We start from the raw sequence: 17916 nt of genomic DNA on the forward strand, positions 1-17916 counted from the left end.
GTCTCTCCCACTCACTGCCATCTTCTCTTTCCCCTTCTCACTCCTCATCCCTAATAATTTCCTTCTCCTCCTTCTTGCTTTCCTTTTTCATGTGCAATTAACTATTAATTAAAGAATACAGTGTTGACACACCCTTTCTTCCTCCCCAGTGGCTGATTTCAACAGGGGAGCAAACACACACACACACACACAAACACACACATTACATCACACCACATCACACAGCTGCTCACCTGGCAAATACTAGTGTGACAAAGGCAGAGAGTGCAGTGTCATAATCGTCACCTAATTAACAGCTAGGGAGCGACAGCTGCACAAAGAGACGGACCCAATAATCTTACACTGAGGCCTTGTAATTCTGTTATTTTCATTTCTGTTTTTCTATGAAAATTTCCATGCCAAAATGCTATTGGCTTACTGGCTCATCTAATCTTGCCACCAGGTTTGAACTGTGACAAGGTGACAATATTTCAGGCTTGATCTTGGTCTGTACCTGCTCTTTCAGAAATCCTAGTGAAATATGTAACTGGGACCATAAAAGTTCAGGGGTAGTGCCTACTGGATTTTTCTTACTTCATTTTAATGACTTTTTATTGAAGACATTTTCAACAGTGCAGTGCTAAATCATCATTACAGAATTATGGAATAAACACTGATGTTTACCACCAGCACTAATATACTCAGATAAGCATGAGCTAGACAGGTATGAATGGGAAAGACAAAAAGACAAACTACACTGGTACTACATTTCTGAACAATAATCATCTGCAATGGGGACATAATTGTTAAGAATTTAAAGGCAAGTATTAGAACACGTAGAACAGTCCTTTAAGTTTAGATAATTACATATACTGTAATATACATTTTACTGTTTTATATTTATATATACACACTTACACACACACACACACACACACACACACAGCCAACAAACCAACTAACGGACGACACAGGTGTAAACATGACCTCCTTGGCAGAGGTGATAAAGTGAAGTCAACCATGAGCCCCAACTTTTTCTTCTTGCTACTGTTTAGTACACATGGGTAATTTCCTTGGTCTGTTTTCTGAGGATGGTGTCAACATGTTGTACCATGCACAGTTGATACTGGCTGTTCCTTCCAATTTTCCAGTTATTTTAAGCTGATTGTTGAGCCATGATCACTTGGTGTTTCATACTGGCCAGTAATGATGGACCATGGTGTCTCAAATGTGAAATGCAGAAAACCAAATAGCCATTAAAAATGAGTGCAAACAATTTAGATGAGTTGTTTTAGTATTACAGAAAAAAATCAGGCATAAAATGACAAATGAAGTTAAATGAATAAAGTAAAAAAAAAGGGTGACTCTGATCTTGGACCCAGTGGTCAGTATGTGCAACGTGGTTGTTCCAAGAACAGTTGACAACAACAATATCACAGCCAGCAGTCATCAGCATGTACTCCGTTACAGACAGTTTGAAGTCATTGGTAAAGTGTTGGAGCCTTCAGAAAGATTGTTGGAAGAGATGACAGACAGGCAGAGAGACAGGAAGGAGAAGGCCACAGGTCTAATCAGGTTGTCCTAGATAAAAGGTTGAAATGTAATTATTCAGTTTTCCTGTTTTCGCCTGTGTCAACATTAATTACTTATTGTACTTCAAACCAAGAAAAGCCCACTTATTCAGCGGAAAGGGTGGAGCCTTCCTCAATCTGTAATCATACTTTAAATTAAAGTAATTTGAACAAATACCTGATCATTCAATTTTTTTATTGGCCATGCTTAGTGATCTAGGGATGGCAATGTCAGCCTTTTTAGTTGGCCCATCACTTGGCGTGCTAACATCTACCGTGGCAGAATTTCATGAATCCACCTGCTAAAGTTACTAAACATAGGCCTAAATGTCAACACTGTTATTGTAAGAATTTTTGCCCACTAGCTTTAGAATTTTTAGCCCAGATCCACACGCATGATTATAGACCACGTCTATTCAACTCATTAAATAGTTTTTTTTGTGGCCAGGTTTAAAAAAATGAAAATAAGAAATGAAACATGGCGTAAAAAGTAGCCTGACTTAAACATTCATTATGTCTAAACTGCAAAGCCTGGAATTTTAATGTGTTAAAACCATGTACAGTACCTTTATTTCTTGGGTATATACACGTTACTTAAAAAAAAAAAATTTTATCTTTGAGGTCAGTTGTCAGATTGATTCTTGTCATTCCATCTGGTCAAACAGACATGATTAAAAGTTTTTAATGAAAAAAGAGCATTTTTGTGCTTAAAAACAGACAACTAATGAATCAGCTCATTAATTTCTAACAATATGATCAATGGCCAGAATGAGTTACACATTTGGCCCACCAGTTGAATAAGTCTGTTCTGGACACTAAGTCTTGTTCTTCTATGACAGAGACCTTAATATACTGCCTGTGCTGACAAAATACCAAAATGCAATCTAAGAATTCTGTCAGTCCTAAGAAGGGTGTTTTCCTGGATATACACAATGAAAAACATATCTGTATGATCTAAGCAATGCAACAATAGCCCCGAGTTACTAAAATGTTCAGTTTCTGTTCAGCTACAACTTAGCTCCTGTTTTTATCTCAATTCTTAGGGTGTACTTTGTGATGACGTATCACACGGCATGATGCTGAAGTGTTTCTCTCTGATATTTTGTACACATGATTTACATAGTCTATATGGAGGGAAACCCCTATAATATACTCCAATCTCCTACATCAGAAACGCAGCTCCAAAATGTATTAGATATTTGTCCTCACTGTTGTCAATAGACACACAGATATAAAAACATGCATTCAAACACACTCTTCCAGCAACAAACCCAGCCACAGTGACCGTCAGCTGACTTTCTATCAGCTGAGTGCAGTCACTGTAACAAGACTCCTTTGTCTCGCAGTGTGCTCAACTGACGTGAAATCTGCCAAATGTCTAACACAAAAAAACACACTCACACAGCTACATCAACATATGAGCAAAAACAAAAGTACAGACCCTCAACCGTGCATAAGTATGCAAGCGTGCACACACACGCAATTTCCTGTGACAAAAAGAGCTTTGTTTTACGTAAGGAGCCCTGATTAGCACGGACCACACACACAGTCACACTGACCTGGTCGCATAACTGTGCAGACAGAGAAAGAGATGGCTTAGAGCAAAAACACCCTTTAATGTAATATAATCAAAAAGAGAATGACATGGGAAGGAGAGGAGAGAGAGAAACGGGAAAAATTTGCTCTGTACTCAATGCGTCTGATGTTTTACTACCACCAACTATGCTGCTAATGTGTTCTGACAGGAGACATGCTCGATGAAATTTGGAAAACTGCAGACTTGCCCCTCTACAAATCTACAGTTTTCCAAAATTCTCAGGTGTGGAGGGTTTCAGTCAACCTGCAAATAATCATGCAGCATGTCTCCGGTCAGAGCACACTGGCAGTACAGCTATGACTACATGAGGGCCTTCATTAGTTTCAGAGTGGGAAGGTGAAGGTGAGGTTTTTGTGGGATTGATATAATGACAAGGATCAGCTGATCTGATACCGATCATTAAATGTTTCCTGTTCTACCCCTAGTAGGAGCAACAGCATTTGACTCTTTGTTTGAGAGTATATGTCATTGTTGAGGCAAAACTATGGCTGAGAGTCAAATAAGACTTGTCATACATTTTTGAATAATGTGATTCTTGTATAAATAGTAATCTAAGCAGCTATAACTGTTGGTCTTGAGCTATGTCTGTCCCATAAACTGGAACTGTGATGAGTAAATTCACACAGATCCCAGTTTACTGCTGGCAACTCAAGAGGACTGGCTGGCCATCTATCTGGAAGAGAGAGGGGGGGGGGTCTGTGCAGATTTGAATTCTCAGTTGTGCTGATTTGACAAAACGCTACTATCCCTACTGTATATAGCTAAGAAGCAAACTGGCTAACAAGCTGTCTGGAGAGATCAGTGTGATGTCAGGCTTTCGGTTTCTGTCACAACTGTAACATAATGCAGCATCGTGCAGCCTCCAGGCCCATTTACACACAAAAGAGCCAACTGTGTGTTATAGAAAAAACCTTCTTGTTATGTCAACTAGAAGAAAGTTTGAACAAATACTAAAAAAAAAAAATTCTGAAGCTTTTATCTTAGCCCTTAGTCAATAGAATGATTGAAACTTGCGGTAGGAAAAGGGAAAAGAGAGGGAGGAAGACACGCAGCAAAGGGCTGGAATCGAACTGGAGCAGCTGCTGAGCACTCAGGCGTGCTATGTGGGGGCGCTCGAGCTCTAGGTAAGCTATCAGGACACCCCATTTTCACAAACTTTTTTCATGGCATTAGTGGTAACTTTCTCTCAAATAACAGATCCTCACACATCTCTCATTTCTCTAAATGTTGTGTTTGTGTAGTGATCTTTACATGGCACTGATGACCTTTCACCGACACTATAACATTTAATCACATCTAAAAGTAAGGCTGTCCCCTAACATCCAACTAAACCATCAATGATAACTTTCTCCCTTTGAGAGTTGCACCTTTTATTTTGGGACATGATGAAAGTAGGGCTGCTAATTGTAGCCGCTGGTTAGATCAGTAATCCATGTAGCTTTCCGGCGGTATTGCTGGTGTTTACAATACCAGCACGGGGCTTTGGACCTCTGGGAAGAGCAGGCAACGAACCAAGTCCAGCAGCGATCGACTGATGGCAGCTTGATGATGGGGAATACTTGTAGTAATTATGTGATTTATAGTGGCAGCTAGGACTTTTGACTCCTTGGACAATTAAATTTGGGAAACGAAGGGTGAGGCAAAAGAGGAGTGAGTTGGAACCTAGTTATTGCTGAGTTTTGAACAACAAGACCTGTGTGATATCTTAACCTTTCTGTTTTGTCTTCCAACACATTCAGAATAAGCAACATTACCGCTTTTCCAGTATCGTCTTTATGAGGCAGCTTGCTTTGTGCGTGCCCCAAAAAGTAGATATCAATATAATATAACTAGTATCATAGACATGTGATGAATAGTAAGTAAGGGCTTGAACTAATAACTACTAGTCAACCAAGAATGTCTTTAATTGGTAGTAGCCTTGTTTGCATGTTTGCAGTATTGCTTTCAGCAATAATTCGAAGGAACCCTCTAAAATCGTCACACTTTGACCGTGCTAATGTGCGTCTAAGAACTAAAAAGAATTAAAAACAGTGTGGACAGCTGTATCATGTGGAGAGAATACCAGCAGTGAGGTGAGCTCAAGAAAATTGACAAAATGCGAGGAAATGGAGAAGGAGAGTGGAGCAAATGTGTGCGTCTGAGCATTTATTCTTTCATAAGGTTTGTCTGCCAGTCTATGCAAATAGGATTTAAATGTAAAACGCACACAGTGCAATCAAAGCCTGGTCAGACGTGCCAGCGAGCACATGTGGGAAACAGCTATGGTGAGATGTTGCCTCTCTGTTATTTCACAGCTCATTGAGGCGACCAATCAAATCATTGTGGTGATGAGCACGCCCACGGCTATATTTAACCAATGGAGGGTGACTATGTGGCTGACGGACTGTCTTAGATGACCAGTTACAGACTGTCTCTGCGTGCAGGACTTGAGAGTGGTGCCAACATGTCCTCCTCCCTCCCTCCTTTCCCTCTCTTTCTTTTTTTCGTTCTCTCTCTCCTCTCTCTCTCTCTCTCTCTCTCTCTCTCTCTCTCTCTCTCTCTCTCTCTCTCTCTCTCTCTCTCTCTCTCTCTCTCTCTCTCTCTCTCTCTCTCTCTCTCTCTCTCTCTCTCTCTCTCTCTCTCTCTCTCTCTCTCTCTCTCTCTGTCTAACCACACCAGGAAAAGGAGGCTAATAATTATCTGAGAGAACAGAGTCCAGGAGGAGTAGCCTTTGCACTCTCTCCTTGACAACCGTGTCCTCGTCTCTCTCTTTGTCACTTCCTCTGGCTTGCTTAATAAGTGAGAATGTGTTCTCTTAACTTGCCACTCTCTCTCTCTCCCTCTCTCCTCTTGCTCAAAATGGCTTCGCCTCTCTCCTCTTACCTCCTCTACATCATTCACACTCATCCTCCCTTTAGCCTCTTCTCCTCTCGCCACTCCTGTTTCTTTTCACACTCCCTCACCAATTGAATTTTCCTCCCTGGCTGCTTTTGCCGAGTGTCCATGTGTAACTCTACTCTTGTTTTTTCTCCTCTCACTGAGTTGTCTCACTTCTCTCTTCATCCCTCACTCCATTCTTCATCACTACTCTACTTCGACCAGTCCGGTCCTGTCTATATGCTCTTGCAGAGCACTCTTTTCCTCCTTCATTCCTTTCTTTCTATCCACTAGGCATTGGTTCCCTTCATTAAAACTCCCTTCTCTGTGTCCCTCCGTCTACAACCCCCTTCTCAACCTCTCCCCCTCTGCCACTCTGCACAAAACACCACCTTTTTTTCCTCCATCTTCTACCCCTTCCCCCTTTTATTCTCCTCTTCTGAGGCTTAAACCTAATTATCTCCTGTGCTAGAGAAACCACACACACACACACACACACACACACACACACACACACACACACACACACACACACACACACACACACACACACACACACACACACACACACACGGTGGGAACGGCCTGTGGGAAGCAGTGCAGCCGTGAGGGACGGACAGCGTTTGTTCTCCCTTCAGCCAGTCGCCTCCGATCATGTCAGCGTGGCACAAACACACACATACATTGTAAAAGAGAAAGGCAGAGATGAAGAAAAAGGAGACAGAAAGAGAGAGAAGCTTTGTGTATTCTACATACAGCGACGGAACGAGTGAATGGGCTTGAAGTTTCTTTCTGCTCAAATCCTCACAACACATAATGGGATGTGTTTTTTCAGTGCAGCCACACTCAGATCTGAGTAATTTGACAAATATTTTTCAGCGAAGACAGGGTCGATTAATTTGCTGTGTATAGTCGCAGACTTGGAAGGCTGCCTTTAATAGGTTTTTGGCCTCTTCAGCTTACAGAATCCCTTCCAAAACCCTGTGGATAGAGTCAGTCTAAACAAGCATGCATTTGCAAAAGCTGTCAAATTATAATCTAGTAAACACTCCATGGAATATACTACAGACAACTGACAAAGACAGATTAGTCACATCATGAAACCAGTCACCAAGAAGCAAAAGGAAAGGAAAGAATCAACTGCCATTTGATTTTAGATTAGAGGACGACAACTACTTGAAACATCTTTCTGTCCAAAGCAGTTAAACAAAGAAATCATAAAAAATACAAATCTGTTTTCATATGCAATTTATTTTAAATAATACTGACCACTGCTACTTTTAGCAGGCTGTTTCAGCTTTGTTTTATGAGCTCTAATATGCAGAACTGATGAATGCGTGTGTGTATCTTTAGTCTTGACACAGTCCTGACAGCGTCTATTAACAAGGATGATGGAAACATGAAACTTCTTTGGCTACAAAGTATAAGTCTGTTATCAAACTAAAATCAGCATTGTCCTGTGAGCAATAGAGGCCACCTGCAAACTGCAATCGTCCAATCATGTCTTGTGTTCACAGTTTATATCATTTTATATGGGTTGTAGAGTGTTAATGATTGCAAGAGGTATTACCAGGAGATTCATCGGGTATGAAAAGATGTCATGGTCCAACTCATCCGGCTATCAAGGGGCCCAGACAGAAAGACTATCAAATTGATTTTAAGGCTTAACTTGTTCCATTAATTAGGGGAATAAAGAGAGACCCAGAGTACAAAAAGAATTGTCAGATTTAAAGCAGAGGCCTAGATGTCCTGACGTTTCGGGTCTAGTACGGATGAGATTCCAAAAAAGCCACATCATACGTTTCCAAAAGGACAACTTCATAGCATTTTTCATGGCATCTTCCCTTAACTGAACAGCTGAACACCCATGTCTTTCAAACATAATGCCCCAGTGTTGTCCTGCTATAAATTTGTTATCTCCAGGCTTAACTCAAGATAAGTCTGATGGCATTATCAGGGTTATTTTTTCAAACTCTTGAGAGCTCCTTCCAGAGCTAATGTACAAGCCTTAGTAGTACTTGCGTTAATTATGCTGCTGTGTTTACTCAAAATAATAACCAATTATTTGCGCAACAAAATGAAAATAATACATGCACTAATATCAACACAAAGAAAGCAACACCACATTTTCAGTCAGTTGAAGTTATCCATTTGTTCATCATTTCAATTCAACATGGTTAATACTAAGACTATGGGCTTGAATGATTACCTGGAGTTTTGAGTTAAATGTATCTATATTAGTTATAACAGTTGTTTAGTGGTAAGCTATTAGATTCTGGAGTATAACCCACTTTGGTTTTCTTTATCTAACTCACATCAGCAGTTCATTTTGTTTTCTTGTTAAGCTATTTTCAGTGTCTCATTCAAATTCCTGGTAAAAAAAAAACCTGTTGCGCCTTTGTAATCTGTTTACAAAAATGGCAATAAATAACTAACTAAATTATTTTTTTCGGCAATTTCAGTTTCCAGATTTGAATGGAATTTTTGACACGAATGTTAGGCTAACAAGGAAGAACATAAAGGCAGCACATCTTGAAAACTACCCAGGCTATGTTACGTTCGCGATCGAGTTCAACATAGGCTACTAATTTCAAAAAATGGAATGAGTAAGACATGAAAAAATACATTTCATTCCTTATTTAGTACAACTACTGAGTTGATGTTTGAAACTGTACACTATTCTGTCTTTGTCATTGTTTAATTGCTTGCTTAGTCACAAATCAAGCAAGCTTTCACATGCCACTGAGCTAATGAGCTGTAAGACATGTCTACCAGGAATCATTCATGTCTTTGCTGGTAAAATGAACAGTCTCTGGAGTTTGCCCTTACAGAACTACACCTAGAGGCGAAGCCTTTAAGGGCAGAGAGCAAACAACTCACACATTATTAGACAAGTACAAAGGGGAAGTGGTCGCACTGGCTATAACCTCTAAACTTTTCCTACACTTTTCAGTGACTGTGCCAGGCAGCGCTTCCTTGCTTCTGCTCAAATATATGAAAATAACACTGCATTATATGATTCATTGTCAGTTTGACAGCTGGGCAGTGAGATAACCTTTGTACACGTCTGAACACACACACACACACACACACACACACACACACACACACACACACACACAGGCACCATAAACAGATGGTGTCATACACAGACAGCTCTATGCATGAGATAGTTATATGCTGTTCACATGTGACCGAGTCCCCTTGGTTTGCTGGCCCAAATACTACACTTACTGATATGTATCATGTGTAAACGAGCCTTCTCATTTCTCCTGCAAATCATTTATCCTTTAGATGCCCCATTTCTGCACAGTCACGGGTCTTCCTCTCCGCTTTGTCATCCCTTCCCCTTTCTTGTCTTACGGAAGTAGTTCTATGTAAGCCTGTGCTGTGGCTTAACACCTTGAAACCTCAATCATCCATACACAACTGTAATCCACTCTCAGTCCTGTGTCTCTCTATCACTTGCTGTCTCTTGCACACACAGTAAAGCAGTAGACCCTAGAGAGGTATTACAAGTGCTTTGTCATGAGTTCTTGTCACTCGGTGGTTTCATCCTCTCAGGAACTAATAATCGGTGTTTCCAAGAAAAGAAAATTGAGGACACAATGTGTGCTGTCCACTAAAAGGATTTTAGCCACAGCACAATTCAAAACTAGTTTTCCTTAATTCAAGTCAAGTCAGCTGTATTTAAGATCACAAGCCGCATCATCTCAAGGGGCTGCAATCTGTGCAGTTCCTTTCCGAAACGAGCCTATAGAACGGATTCATATCTTAAGGTGAGCGCAGTTGCAGTTATTTTCCACTGGACTGTACAGAGTGTTAATAGACTCCTGACTTCCACTCACTGAGATACCATACACAGCTGTGCCACAGCTCCATGTACATACCATAAAATCTCAATCTAAATCTAATCCACTCATCTCTGTCTCTCTCTCTGAAGAACACTGACTCTCTCACACACTCACACACACACACACACACACACAATTGGTCACTTGAGCACGCCCCAGATGTTCAAAGCACTGTGAAAGAAAATGCAGTAAGGGCTTTCCACTCCTCTGATGCGGTTCCGGAAATAGCAGAGCGTCTCTGAACAGGAAAGTAAAGGCTTCCCTGGCAGGGCGCTGTCCACCACTTGAGCAGCAGCTGCCCTCTCTTTAATATCAGATGTCCTTTTTAAAAGAAACACACTAGTATATATTGTTGAAGGCAAATCTGCCCCTCCTGCAGTCATAGCATGCAGCACTATATAAACATCTGCCTAGTGTGAAGCTTCTGGCATCGGCACGACGAGTCAGTCAGGGTTAATACGCTTTATCAAGAAGAGATTTTTGTTGGGGCGCATTGTCTCACTCATTTTACCCTTGATCAGGATAAGATTCTATAAAATAAAAACTTGCAACTATTAAAAGACAGCGCTGTCTGTCAGATGCAGTTCAATCAACTCATTAATATGCATAAGCAAGGAGAGCTTGGAGACTTGGAGATCATCAGACAACAGAGACGTGGAGGTGGCATGGCTGGAATGACTGAAAGAAGTGAGCGCGCCATTAACCGGCTGAAAGGAAGCGAGCTCTCTCTGTACAATTCATTTAACAGAAGTGAACTTGTACACCATATTATGTGTGTCTTTCATGTTATAGTGTGTGAAAAGTAAAACAGAAAGCAGCAATTACCTTACAGTTCACCTCCCACAATATCCGTAATATTAGCTTAACAGTCCTACACCTGCGTGGACTAACACTGCTGTCAATTTACATTTATTTGTTTCGTGTGAATGGTAAAGGGACTTGCATTTCTGTAGCGCCTTTCCAGTCTCCTTACAGCTCAAAGCATCACTCTCTGTCACATAAATATCTGATTTACAATGGCCCAATGCATTCAGTGTATTCAGTTGCTTGAAAGGTTATGGCCTGCTATATACATTTAATGAACCCACTGGGAGTGTTGGTCAGTGAGTGTGCACAATGTTCTGTGCTGCTGGAGTGGCCATTAACAGCTGAGAAAGAGGCTCATCTGGATTCACTGAATCATGTCCTCATTGGATATGTCACAATACGTCCACAACCAAAGCCTATTATCAGCTAAAACTCACTCTGCTGTCTGTAAAATGACACAGCAGAAGAGATTGAGGAAAAACCATATGTCAGGACAGGATTACTGATAATATGACGGGGGAGGGGCTGAGTGTGTGCTATTGATGTACCAGCTGATGTGCAGCTGGCCTTGAAAGAAACCTACATTAAATCCTGTAGCTATATTAAAGGATTATTGCAGTGATACAGTAAATAATAAAACACTATTAAAGTATCATGCAGACCAGCACAACAGATAAGTCCCCATAGCAGTATTATTATGACATTACAATGATACCATAGAGGAGGGGAAAAAACAAAGAGCATTAATTAAGTCACTGAACTCTGAACTCAAAATACAAAATGTAGTCCCTCCAGGGGTAAAACAGCAGTACTGGAGGGTATTTTATATATTGGACTGGGTAGTTAGTAAGCACTGACACAGCTAACAGGCCACGTGGTGTTTACACAGGCTGATGGTGTCGTAACAAAAACTCTCTCTTTCAGATTTTGGGGAGCACCTAAAGGTATTTTGGGTGATGATAATTTCATTAAAGTGTCTTATTATTGTTGACCAACAATCCAAAACCAGAGGTTATTCAATTTCCAGCTATGTCAAATTGAAGTCATCCTCACATTTGAGAAGCTGAGACCAAAAATATCTTCTAAATTTCTACTGATCAACTTATCAATTCAATTGTTTCAGCTCTAAAAAACAGAAATCTATCAAGTTACACAGCAGCAACACAGAAATAGGATAAAATCACAAAAACTGTTGCTCGAAGGATAACTGACCCAAAAATGAAAATTCAGTCGATATGTACTCACCCCCATACAGATGCAAAGTCAGGTGAAGTTTCATAGTCCACAAAACATTTCTGGAGCATCACAGCATTATCCTTAACAACTAAAGGGTAGTGGAGGGGTTAGGAAATTAAAATGGCTCCACATAGCTCTGGTATAATCCAAGTTTCAGGAAGCCATGAGATCTTAAATTGATTTGAAAGGACGTTATTTACACACTTGTCAAGAAGTCAAACTGTAGCACTCACTTTGAACAGGGAGCCACTGATAATTTTAGCTTAGCAGCAACTGTGAAGATTTCGGCTTTAAAAAAAAGGTGTGAATTACGGGACTTGGATTGTGGCAGAAAAGCTTCAACAAGTCCACATCTACTACATCTACTACAGTTGTTCCACTGTTTTGCTGTGAAGCTCCAGAAATGTGGACTACGAAACTTCACTCGACTTTTCACCGGCATGGGCGTGAGTAGGTAATGACTAAACTTTCACTTTCGGGTGAAGTTACACTTTGCATGATACACTGAAGTCCTTCGGAGAGTAGTAGTGACTCATGTGGGAATATCATCGCACATTTTCGTTAAGGTAGGTGGAAAATATTGAATAATTCCATGCTGTCTACACAAACTAACCTTTCCACATATTATTATTATGGGTTTTGATTTTAAAAAAAGATTAATATATATCATATATTCAGGGTCAAAGTGAACAACAAATGCACAAGGGTGTGAGTAGATCTGAGGCTGTACCCTAAGGCAGTATATATCAATGAAATACTGCCCCCCTATAGTAACACTAAAACCAATAATGAGCGAGTACAACTAAAAAGTGATCTTAAATTGATGCCAACATGATTACAAACATCTAATCCAGGATTGCTATCTATTTTAACTAGGTCTGGAGACATGGCCACACCTCAAGTCTGAACCGTTTAACTAATGCAGGAAAAGCGGCTCTTATTAATTTAAATTGTATTGAAGTGAAGTTAACAGTGACACCACAGCACACACTGTATGAAACAGCACCCTTTTTCTAAAACATCCATGCATGCACAGCAGGAGATCACAATCGCACCTGCACACTTTTCTTCCCACACCCAGTTTCATCCATCTCTCCACCCACACAGAGCAGTGTCAGATATTAGAAACGGTTGAATTACTAACGCTTGGGCAGATGTTGGACGAGGCCTGTTAGGGTTGAGGTTAGGGGTACTCTGGGGTCAACAGTCAGGCTTTTTCCAAGAAAGGAAACATGACAGAGTCAAGGTGATATCAAGCTACAGCTGTAGACTTGTTCTGAGATCAGGCTGTACATCTACCACATGTGAGTGTGTGTGTGTGTGTGTGTATGTGTGTGTGTGAGTGGGAGACAGGAAGGTGGAGTGAGAGAGGGACACACATATGCACTATAGCGTTATTAGACCGTGCTTATCGGAGACTTACTTCATCTGTTTGACGATGGTGCTTTTCCCTGATTCTCCAGCCCCTGAGGGAGAGGAGACAAGAAGACAATATAAACAGGGTGTGAGAGTATGTGTGTGTGTGTGTGTGTGTGTGTGTGTGTGTGTGAGACGGAGTGAGAGAGAGAGAGAAAGAGACAGGAGGAGGAGGAGGAGGAGGAGGTGAAAGAAAGAAAGAAAGAAAGAAAGAAAGAAAGAAAGAAAGTGAGCCTTTTCAGTGAGCAGGAACGTCAGCAGCAGCATGGTGGAGATAGGAAGATGGGGAAAGTGGCTGCACCCTTTCTTCCTCAGCATTCCCCTCCACCTATTCCTCCCCCCCATCTGTTCGCTTGCAGTCAGACAGATTATATACTTACAGGCTACTTTCTTTCCCACAAAGAGTCAATGAATCAATCTCCCAGGCCAAAACCAATGAACCAACACTGCCTGTGCTGCCTGTGGCCCTCCACTGCTGCATACTGCCATTTTTTTTTCTCTCCCTGAAATCCATCTGCAGTTATCATCTCTGATTCCCACCTTTTACCTACGTACTGACTGATCCTGCACCTCTACTAAGGCTGTAAAACATTTCACCCACCTGTCACACCCTTAAAATGGATTAAATCATAATTGTAGCAGCTGGCCACAAAGTGATGTAATAAAAAAGGGCAGGGTGTGTTTAGAGAGAGAAAAATCAAGCTCATCAACGCCTCTCTGCTCAAAAACTAAAATGGGTTTCTGTTCACATTGTCAGTTTTATAGCTTGGGTTGGACGTCACGACTTCCATTTATTTCCACCACGATCTTCACTGATGATCATCTTTAACCAAACACCCCCCCTCCCCCCGACACACACACACACACACACACACACACACACACCACACCTTACACCCCCTCCCCATGTCCCTGCCGAGGCTCCACAGGCCCTACGGTGGGGACTTGTCTTACCGAGCAGCAGCAGTTTCACATCTTTGGCCGCGGTCAGACCGTCCTCCTTGAGGTTTTTCTCGATGGCTTTGCTCCGGTCCAGAGCCGCCCTCTCCTCTGCGCTCAGAGTACATCCCATGGTTAGAGAACACAGCTTGAATGCGTTACCGATACCGGGATCCACGGCAGAAATGCAAAGGGAACCGTTGGTTTTTCAATGAAAACTTGGTGCGTGGAAACAACGCAGGTCGCTACTCCCTTTTCTTTTTTTTCTCCCCTCTCTCTTGGTTAATTTCCTCCTTTTTTTTCTGTGCGGTGCCTTCGAAACCCTCTACGATCCCTGTGTCTTTTCTCTCGCTCTCTGGGCAGCTCCCTCTCTCTCTCTCACTCGCTCTCAAGCCGGCGACACGGCACCGTTACAGCATTTAAAAATCAAGGATCCGCTCTGTCTGATCCACGGCGCAGAAACGGCACGATGGAGCCACCGCAGATTAGCTGTTTCTCGAGCGTGGTTCTCGGGGGTCTGTCCTTACGTCCGTCCGCGCTCCGTCTGTCTTCTGGTTTTTTTTTCTGTCGGTAAATCACGGTAACGGTTCTCCTCTTCACCGGTCGTCGATAGTCAGTGTTACTGGGCGGCGGCGGTGAGCATCGTTTGATCCCAGCACGGCTTTCTCTCAGCGGCTGACCGTGGACCTTCCTCGGTTTGGCTCCTCCGGGCGGCGGGGACTCGCTCTGTAATATCACTGCCTCCCGGTAGCTCCGGTGGGGGACTCGGTCCTTCGGTAGTTCATTCGTTCAATTGCAGGTTGGTGACGTCATAAAAGTGAAAAAAAAGGGAGAGGGAGAGCGTCCATGCCTCCCAGTGGCGCAGCCTGGTGGCACACTGTTATATAGGACCCCAACAGGCTTTTTTTTTTAAGTCCAACATTAGGCTCATTAGTGTGAACGCTGAAGGCAATTTATTAAAGTTTTTAAAGTTTTTATTCTTCTTCCGTACGTTTCTCGGCACGCTTCTTCTCCTACAGTTCTTGAGCTATTGAAACCATTCAAGTATCAAAATGTGCAGCTTTTTAAGGACATGTGAGCTTCTATTTTTCTTTCTTCTACCTTTCATAATTTTGGAAATATTAAGCTTTTTATACAAAATTTTGCCCATTCATCCATATAGGGATTTTTTCAAATTTCATTCAGCTATAACTTCAGCATACGTTCAGCTATTGAAACCATTCAGCTATTAAAATGTTCAGCTTTTTAAGCTCTTTCAGCCTTCTGCTTTTCAGCTTTTCAACTTTTTCATAAATTCAGCTTTTTATGAAAAAAATGTAACATTGCCGCAAATGGGAAAAGCTTCAAATCCTCTTCAAAAATCCTTGACTTTCAACCTCTTTTTCTCCCTCATGCTTTGAGCTAGAGACACCATTCCAACTTTAAAAGTCACAAAACCTTGAACTACTGGGCTTGTATTCAGTTTTTAAAGATATTGTACGATTTTGGACTAATCACAGTTTTAGTTTGAAGAACTTTCAGCCCGTCTTCTGACTTTAATGGGTGTGTATTGCGTGAGCTAGAGTGCGTGACATCATCAACTGCTGCACCCCAGAGAGTAGAGCAGCTCCAAAAGTGAGAAAAAAAAATCTATTCAGCTTGATTTAGATCCCAAACCTTTTACTCAACATAGACAATGTATACATAGAAATGTAGGAAAACTTGTTGGCTTTCAGATGATGGTCTCATTTTAGATGTACGAGTTACAGTTTTGGATGTGGAAGCCCTGGAGCGACAAGAAGTGAAGCAGCTGCCCCATAAGCCCCAGTGTTAATTTTGAGCCTAAAGTTCTAGAGGACAGCAGCCGGTACCTGATTTGTCTCTTGCGTTTGTGCTCTCATTTCTCACTTTCCAGAAATAAAAACCAGATGACCGAGATCAGCAATATCTCCTCTCACTCACCATATAGATGTTTTGACCCTAACTATTAACATTTTTTCTAAAATCGCAGGGGTTTGTGAGGCATTTTCCCATTCATTCTTATGGGGACAGCGTGTGTATCTGTAGAATGCGTGTGTATTGTGTCAGCTAGAGTGAGTGACACTGATTGGAGAGCAGCTGGAACACTGGAGAGAGAATTCTCTTCAGCTGGATTTCAATCCAACATCTTTTACTTTACATAGATGATGCAGCCATTTTAAGCTCTTTCTGCCTTTAACTTTCAACCGATTCAGTGTTTTTTCACCTTTTTAAGTTCTTTCTGCTTTTAACTGTCCACCGTTCCAGTCAATATATTCAACTTTTAAAGCTCTTTCTGCCTTTAACTTTCCACTTTTTCAGTCTTTTTTCACCTTTTTAAGCTCTTTCTGCCCTCTCATTCTACAACTTTTCGGCCTTTTCTGTCTTTTTTCTTCTTTTCAAGCTCTTTCGGCCCTCTTGCTCTAGACCTTTTTAGCCTTTTCAGATGTTCATCTTTCTGCCTTTTCAACTCCTTCAAACATTCCACTTCATGTTCAGCTTTGAAAATGTTCAACTTTTTAAACTCTTTCAGCCCTCTTCAGCTTTTCTGTCTTTCCATCTTTTGAAAATATCGATCGAGGTTTTTCTCGATGGCTTTGCTCAGCTGTCAATATGGCCAGACTTTTGTTGTTCATCTTTTGTAATAGTTTTTCTATGCCGAGGTCATGGCCATGTTGGTGTTGGTGACACACAGTATATTGATTATTTGGGTCAAATGTCTATCAAATGTCAAGTTGCCTGCAGTAACTGAAAATTTACTTCATGGGTCAGGGTGTTAGCAGATATGATAGACCTTCAGTCAGACTAAGCTAATTGTATGAGCTCAACTGGACTTAAATGCTCCACACATAAATGCCTCCAAGTGTCAGTAAAATAAACTGCATAAAAAAACAGCACCAGCTGTGTCAGTCACAACCATATATTGAACCCACTCCATGATAAATACAAAAAAAAAGAACCCTATGAGACCAATGTACAATCCCTTCAGCCTCGAGCAGCTTTCTTTAAAAGTTTGATAGAGGGAGGCACACATATATCTATCTATCTATCTATCTATCTATCTATCTATCTATCTATCTATCTATCTATCTATCTATCTATCTATCTATCTATCTATCTATCTATCTAAATCTCTTTCTCTGCACTAGAAGCCTACTCTGTCATCTTAATTGTCTTTGATTGGCTTTCACAGCATATATTTTACTTACCACTAATGTTCTGCAGAAATAATACCACTTATCTCTGACCAACTCTGTAAGTCTTTACCAAAATTTCAGACAAACACTTCCATTTCCATTACATAGCCAGTGAGATACTCAGTCAAGACTGTTATTGGTTGAGGTATTTCTCCACTCAGATAAAACATGTCGGGCTGTAGAATGCTTGACTACTTTTCCTTTTCCGGTGTTGTGTGGTCACTGTAGATCATACAGTATGCCACAAGAAACTACTCAGTGCTGCTCCAAAAGCCTCAAGCCCAGTACATTTGATTCTGCTTTTGAATCTAAATTGCATTTACAAATATAAATGTAATTTATAATAATGATAATATATAATAATCTTTATGTATGTATGTATATAGTGCACTAATCGAGTCTCGCATCTGACTTCTTGATGTGGCCATGGACCTCTGCTGTGAGTAACAATGCTTTGCTTAGACTTC

General features: G+C 41.2%; 1 protein-coding gene across 2 annotated transcripts in view; it reads right to left on the bottom strand.

Moving 5' to 3' along the window:
• Window positions 1-15097, bottom strand: part of gnao1a (guanine nucleotide binding protein (G protein), alpha activating activity polypeptide O, a) — a 103001-nt gene extending 87904 nt beyond the window's left edge. Inside the window, exons 1-2 of one of the 2 annotated variants that reach the window (XM_037106325.1) lie at window positions 14271-15081; window positions 13324-13366 (exon numbers count right to left, since the gene is read on the bottom strand). In XM_037106325.1, the coding sequence (XP_036962220.1) occupies window positions 13324-13366; window positions 14271-14388 (161 nt within the window). In that variant the 5' untranslated portion in view covers window positions 14389-15081. Of the gene's footprint in view, window positions 1-13323; window positions 13367-14270 lie in introns of both variants that reach the window. The other variant, XM_037106326.1, reaches the window with a different exon arrangement.
• Between the last annotated feature and the right edge of the window lie 2819 nt (window positions 15098-17916).

This window comes from Acanthopagrus latus, chromosome 8 (assembly GCF_904848185.1).
Source record: "Acanthopagrus latus isolate v.2019 chromosome 8, fAcaLat1.1, whole genome shotgun sequence".
Lineage (NCBI taxonomy): Eukaryota > Metazoa > Chordata > Actinopteri > Spariformes > Sparidae > Acanthopagrus > Acanthopagrus latus.